Source organism: Galeopterus variegatus, unplaced genomic scaffold, assembly GCF_000696425.1.
Source record: "Galeopterus variegatus unplaced genomic scaffold, G_variegatus-3.0.2 Scaffold6210, whole genome shotgun sequence".
NCBI classification, from domain to species: Eukaryota; Metazoa; Chordata; class Mammalia; order Dermoptera; family Cynocephalidae; genus Galeopterus; species Galeopterus variegatus.
In genome coordinates, this window is record NW_007732321.1 from 36,272 (window position 1) to 43,521 (window position 7,250).

The following is a 7,250-nucleotide window of genomic DNA, read 5'->3' on the forward strand; positions in this document are numbered from 1 at the left end:
GATTGTGTGTGTGTGTTGTTTTTTTGTTTTTTGGTTTTTTTCTGTCATTGAGTATAAGCTTGCCTGTTTATTAAATTCTCTGTAGCCAGAATCAAATTGGGATGATAGCAGAGTAGGTGAGAGTTTCTAGACTTAGAATGTTTTATAGTATCCAACACCTTCTTATGGTTAAAATAATGAAAGCAAAACCAACAGTATTGGGTTTAAGAGACATAATATACAGTTTTCAGGCACTATGGTACTTTTTAAATATAAAGCCCTAAAAATCATTGAGTGGGTATTAATCTATGCATGCACTCTTTATAAAATATGCAGCAATACCATTCTGCATTTCCATATCAGTTTAGTTAATTAAGAATTTTCACATATATATCTCATTATCATATCCTAATTAGGGTTCATTTTACAGATGAGAAAACTGAGGCTCAGAGAAGTTACGTGTTTTTCCCAATGTCACACAGCTATTACTGTAGCAGTGTCAGAACATATTTTAATTCAGCTTGCTCTCAGTAAAACTTCAGAAAACAACTGTATTTAATTTCTACAAAGTCATGTTTGTGCTCAGAGTAATTACATCAGGAAGTTTCCTTAAAACTGAAACTGAAGTATTTTATAGAGAACCTCTTATTTACAGTGATTTTTTTCACAATGGCTACACCGAGTTCATGACATTATAATAGGTCCTGAGAGTGCTTATTAAAAAAGAAAAAGAAAACAACAACAACAACAACAAAAAACAGACATGCTAGTTAATCACTCTTTAAAAATAAATTCCTTTTATTATTTTGGATTTCAATTTTCTGACATTAAAAAGCAGATCAGCAGGTTTAAAAAGGTCATAGGTTTTTTTCGTTCTTCCATGTTATCTGACAACTAAGAACTCATTAAGTTCATTTAAAATGCCTGTTCTGTGCTATAAAGAGCTTTGGGGGATCCCTCATCTTGTGGATTTTGGCTATCATTCCTGAATATGTCTGCCTGATGTAATAACTTTAGTTAAGGCATTCTGTATTACAGGTTGTCCCATAAAATTAAGTCGTAGCTTTCTAATTAAGAAAACAGTTTTCACTCAGCAGTTTATCAATCTATGATTTTATTATAAAACATCAAGCTTTACTAGTTGGTGAAGATAAGAGATGGCTGGGGGAGAGACAGACCTCCAGATCGAGGGCTTTTGGAAGAAGCTATGAATCATATCTCAAAATCAGTCACTGCTCAGCAAACTTACAGCAGCATGAATTCAAAACTACTTCCAAAAGTTTACACATTGGACTTTGTTATGAACAAAGAAAATAAATACTATTTATATATTTTCAAAATGCACATGGCAAGTTCTGTTCTTAAAACCAGTTGTTTGTATAAAAAGGTTCCATTTAAAATTGGAAATGGGATTTATTGCCATCCAGACCAGTGTTAAATTAAACTAACCAGAATATCAGAACAAAAATAAGTCAAAGATCTAGTAAAATACCTGTAAATATGTTATATAGGAGTCATACTTATTCAACTGTACTGATGCTATCACATGCACAAATTGCACCCACAGAAATACAGATGATAGAATGTAGTCAAATGGTTTCTTAAAAGAGTAGGAAGAAAAGCAGAAAAAATTTCTAATCCACTTACAAATGCAGTTAATTCTGGAAGTGAAGATGAATATAGTATATAAGGAATTAATATGATTCTTACCATCTGAGACTGACTTCTAGGACATCCATTGATATCTTCAACTTTTTCATTTGCTAAAGCCAAGAAATAAAGCAAAATTGAGAAAAAAGAATGACATGCTCAAGCAATGAAGTGAAACACACAAAAAGGAGGCTTTTAAAAAAAACACCACCAAACAAAAATGCTGCTGTTACATTTACTCGGTCTCCCAAGCTGTGTACAAGAGGACATACTTGTTAGCAGCCGCCAATTCCATATGCACAAATCAGGAGAAAAAAAAAAAAAAGTAAAAAAGTGACTGAGAAGGAAGTTGCTGCTAATTCTTTAGCCTGTGCCAAATGACTGCTGACATGAAACCTTTCACAATTGTCCCCGCTGGATCAGGATACAGTTTCAAGGAATCTATGAGTGTATGAGTTACTCCAACTAACAAAATGCACACATGGGAGACATATGGTTTAATGAAGCATTCATTTCTGACAATTCAGTGTATGTAAGGATACAGTTTTAGCTATTTAAAAGTATGGCCAAACTGCCTCTTTCAAACTTTCTCACGTAAACATTTTTTAATTAAATCAGAGGAAAGCTACATTAATCCTCAACATACAAGAACCAGTTCAGTATGCATCCAACTTAAATTGTATTTTACCAAAACGGTGGGAGCAGAGACTCTCATGCTTTCTTTCAGAGGGCAGATCTTACCAATGATCTGGATGATTTCTGCTAGCAGTACTCCATCTGCAATGTCTTGTTGCAAATCCTTGATCAGCCGCTTGTGGCCCGATTTTGCTAGGTAGTGGTTGGCCCAGTCAGTGTAAATCTGTTGAACAGAGGGAGGGGAAAAGTGAGATGGGGTGAGGGAAAAGCGAGACAATAAAAATGCTTAAGACAAATGTTGGATTCAAAGGGAAGCTATTCTGGATCACATTCCAGTTTAGGAAGTCATAGCTCAAAAGGAAATAGTTGTAAAATAATTTTTAAACAGCTCTTTTCCTTACTTATCTCTCTTTCAAAGGAGGGATGATGATTCACTCTTTCACAATCAAGGACTAGTCACTTGTGACAAAGCAAAATTCCCTACCCAGATGACTACTGAAGAAACTCCTGTTGCAAATCAGTTTGGGTTGTCTGTGTCTTTCCCCTGTGTCTATCATTTTGAAACTAATCCTGCCTGTCCATGTAAAAGGAAGCCACCTGGACTGATTAATGCAGAAACTTTACTATAAAAATTTGTGGTTCTCTGAGATTTTATTGAATTTGTCATATGAGATACTGTATGTGACAATATTTTTGCATCATTTTATGAAATAATTGCAAATGCCTTCATGTCCAAGAGATTTTATTTGGGCTGTCATCTCCCATTTAAGCCTCTTGAAATGTGTTTATATGAGAGAACAGAGGCAGCAAATGGAGTTATTATGTAGAAATTATAATATAGAATTGAGAAGTGGATTGTTGGCCACAGTTGGCAATTTGACATAGAGATGATTCTTCAGCAGCAAAATCATGATACAAAGAAAAGCTGTAACTGTTCAAAAATTTCTCAAAAATAAAATGCTAGTAATTTTTCCAATATTATAGGGCACCTCTTAATGTAAACTAATGTAGTATAATATAATCATAAAGGAAAGAAATGTGTGAAGACTTTTTAATTTCATGGATGGTTCATATGGATATATTAGTGTATTTATTACAAGGCACACTATGATGTGATGTAACAGAAAAATAAAAAATATGGAATGAGAATAGATGAGAGGAAATGAATAAAAAATATTCACATAAAAATGTTATTAGAAGCACTGCAATTAGAACTGAGAACATAATGGAACCTGACCATGAGAAGTAAAGGTGAGGGCCTCCCCTACACAGGGAACAAAATACAGAAAGGCAGAGAGGTAAAGAAATAGGACACAATTGTGAAATCTGTACTTGAGGTGGGATACTAAAATTAGGACAAAATAGGCTGGAAAAGTAAGCTGCATCTCATAGTCATGAGCACCGAATGCCAAACAAAATGCAAACAAAAAATTTATTTTTTATTTCTAAAAAATAAATACACATTTTTTGGTAAGAAATAAATCAGAAGTGTAGAAACTAAAAAGTGAAACTCTCACCATAATTTGCAACCCTCTTCCACTTTTGAATAATTTGGTTTGATGAGTTCTAGAACTGATATATTTACACGACGCTTCACCATTACTCCCATTCACACATATGTTATGTGTGCACAGTAGAACTATTAACCAAATCTGGCTCAAATTTTATATATAATTTGAGAGTTCAACTTTGTAGGTAAAAGTACTTTAACAACACTTCTAAAAGCCATATTATATATATTTGTCTCATTAGGTTTGATATTACATTGTACATATCAACCCCCCTTTTGAAGGATATTTAACTTGTTTAAATAGATTTCTATTACATCTAAAGTTGTAAGACATCCTTATATATGTATCTTTGCACACTCATTTGAGTGCAAAAAAAAAACCTGCTAAGTTTTTTTAATGGATCATACTTATAAGCATTCCAAAATCACAACATAGAAGAAAAAAAGAATGCTTCCTTCTTTTAGAAAATATGAAGTGGCATCTAATGCATACCTAGTGGTGATTAAGTTTCCGGAAAGGCAAAAATAATTGGAGGCATCCATTTGCATAAACTGCATAAGAAAACTATATATGACAGCAAAATATCACCTTTTTAAAATATATCCATGATCTCTAAGTTGAAGGTACTAACATGTGAAAAAAACTTCTTACATAACTGTCTCCCGAATTAGAACCCAAACACATGATTTCTAGATAGACACTCTTATTTGGTGATCATTTTCCTCGATTAAGATTTTATTATATTGGTATGATAGTCAAATTTTCTTTTTGTATGAATTTAGACTGTCTAAAATTTAAAACACTGAGCACCATCTCCTCATCTACACATCATTCAGACGATGGAATTAAGTGTTTGGCCTTGTAGTGGAAACTTCAGTTAAGTCAGACTTGAATTGTGCCAGATATTTGCATGTTCAGGGAGCCTCAGGGCCATGGGTTGACATTAAATGATCCACAAAGATAAAGAGAATGAGTTCTGGAGTGAGATAGATTGGGCTTCGAGTTCCAGCAAACCATTTACTACCAGTGGTCTCTTGAGCAAGTTACCTAACATTTCTAAATCTCAGATTCTTCATCTGTAAAGTAGGGTTAACAATAATACTTACGTTATAGGAATGTGTCTGGACTAAATAAGATAGAACTTGTATAGTGTCTGTTACAGAGTTAGTACTGAAAAGAAACATCTGCTGTTACTATCATCATTACAACATCTAGGTATATTTTGCTATGATAGCTGTATTGCAAATACTTGCTAAAGTTATTGTTCCACAGAGGTTAAAAAATATTGAGAAGACTGGTAGGTGAAGACAGAAGAAATCGTACTACTTGCTCTGACACTGACTCATATCTCTGATTCTTCCTGCCTTCGAATTCACAAGGGTCACAGAACTTGGGCAATCTGAACTCAGGGGACTCTGTGTAAGATTAAAGCTGCCATGTTTACATTCAGACTGTAATACCTCTATCGTGATACCACCTCCATAAAACTCAATGTTGCATGAATTTTGTTTTATGAAGTTATTAAATTATGTGAAAATACTTATGCAAATAACAAACAAAATGAAATGTATTAAAAATGAAAACGAGGATAAATTCATTGTCCAAATGCATGTCAATAGTGCCTTGGCCTTTATCCAAATCCCTCCCAGGACAAACTTAGGTGAGAAAATAGATGAGAAACCAGATAATTGGCTTCAAGACCTTGTTGGAAAAAGCTTCTAATTTAGCTCATAGACCATTATTTACTTGGTCCAAAATTTCTTCCAGAGGNATAGGAATGTGTCTGGACTAAATAAGATAGAACTTGTATAGTGTCTGTTACAGAGTTAGTAATGAAAAGAAACATCTGCTGTTACTATCATCATTACAACATCTAGGTATATTTTGCTATGATAGCTGTATTGCAAATACTTGCTGAAGTTATTGTTCCACAGAGGTTAAAAAATATTGAGAAGACTGGTAGGTGAAGACAGAAGAAATCGTACTACTTGCTCTGACACTGATTCATATCTCTGATTCTTCCTGCCTTCGAATTCACAAGGGTCACAGAACTTCGCCAATCTGAACTCAGGGGACTCTGTGTAAGATTAAAGCTGCCATGTTTACATTCAGACTGTAATACCTCTATTGTGATACCACCTCCATAAAACTCAATGTTGCATGAATTTTGTTTTATGAAGTTATTAAATTACGTGAAAATACTTATGCAAATAACAAACAAAATGAAATGTATTAAAAATGAAAACAAGGATAAATTCATTGTCCAAATGCATGTCAACAGTGCCTTAGCCTTTATCCAAATCCCTCCCAGGACAAACTTAGGTGAGAAAATAGATGAGAAACCAGATAATTGGCTTCAAGACCTTGTTGGAAAAAAGCTTCTAATTTAGCTCATAGACCATTATTTACTTGGTCCAAAATTTCTTCCAGAGGNGGTCTCAAAAAGGACAAAAATAAATAAATAAATAAAATTTGGGGCCGGCCCCGTGGCGCACCTGGGAGAGTGCGGCGCTGGAAGCGTGGCGGAGCTCTCACCACGGGTTCGAATCCTATATGGGAGTGGCCGGTGCGCTCACTGGCTGAGCCCGGGGCGGGTGACACCGCACCAAGAGTTGCAATCCCCTTACCGGTCACAAGGTCACGAAAAAGACAAAAAAAAAAAAAAAAGATGTTATAATCTACACAGTGTAATATAAGACAATTACAAAGCAATATATAACATATCTTTAAAATATTATATATATAAGCATATTTCTGTCTTTTAAATTTTTACATGCATAAGCTAAAGAAACAGTGGGAAAATGAGTTGTGTATTTAATGAGACAGTCTTCAAGCAAAAGACACGTGATATAAATTTATTTGAAATTATTCAGGGCCGAGCCCGTGGCGCACTTGGGAGAGTGCGGTGCTGGGAGCGCAGCAGCACTCCCGCTGCAGGTTCGGATCCTCTATAGGGATGGCTTGTGAGCTCACTGGCTGAGTGCAGTATGGCCGATTTCACAAAAAGCCAAAAAAAAAAAAAAGAAATTATTCATAAACTTAGTACAATGTTCTAATGAGAAAAATACAAACAACCTTTTCAACCGTCATTACAATATGTTGTTCAAATAAATACGACAGAATGGTGAAATCAGGTACTGATTTTGGATTTGAACTCCAAAGTCGTCCTTGGTTCATAGTGTGAATTGATTGAATTGTGTCCCCTGAAGTCCACATATTAGAAGCTTAATTCCCATTGTAACTGTGTAAACAATAAATTTGGTTTTTTTACAAAGTACCCGGTTCCAAGTTTTCATGTTATAAGCAACAAGAACAGACTATTACAGAAAATTGGTACCAGAGGAGTGGGATGTTGCTTATAAAAATTCTTGAGAATGTGGGAGCAGTTTTGGAACTGGGTGCCTAGATGCTGGTGAGGAAAGTTTGGAACTTCTTACAGACTGGTTAAGTGGTGGTGACCAGAAGAATGCTGTG

At 34.8% G+C, this 7,250-nt stretch overlaps 1 protein-coding gene across 1 annotated transcript in view; it reads right to left on the bottom strand.

The window, feature by feature from the left end:
* The window catches only part of LOC103605982 (neuron navigator 3-like), a gene marked incomplete at its 3' end in the record, with an annotated part of 33,196 nt that extends 26,243 nt beyond the window's left edge, over positions 1 to 6,953 (bottom strand). Inside the window, exons 1-3 of the mRNA XM_008590578.1 lie at positions 6,852 to 6,953; positions 2,371 to 2,488; positions 1,690 to 1,742 (exon numbers count right to left, since the gene is read on the bottom strand). Of these exons, the coding sequence (XP_008588800.1) occupies positions 1,690 to 1,742; positions 2,371 to 2,488; positions 6,852 to 6,953 (273 nt within the window). The remainder of the gene's footprint in view (positions 1 to 1,689; positions 1,743 to 2,370; positions 2,489 to 6,851) is intronic.
* Between the last annotated feature and the right edge of the window lie 297 nt (positions 6,954 to 7,250).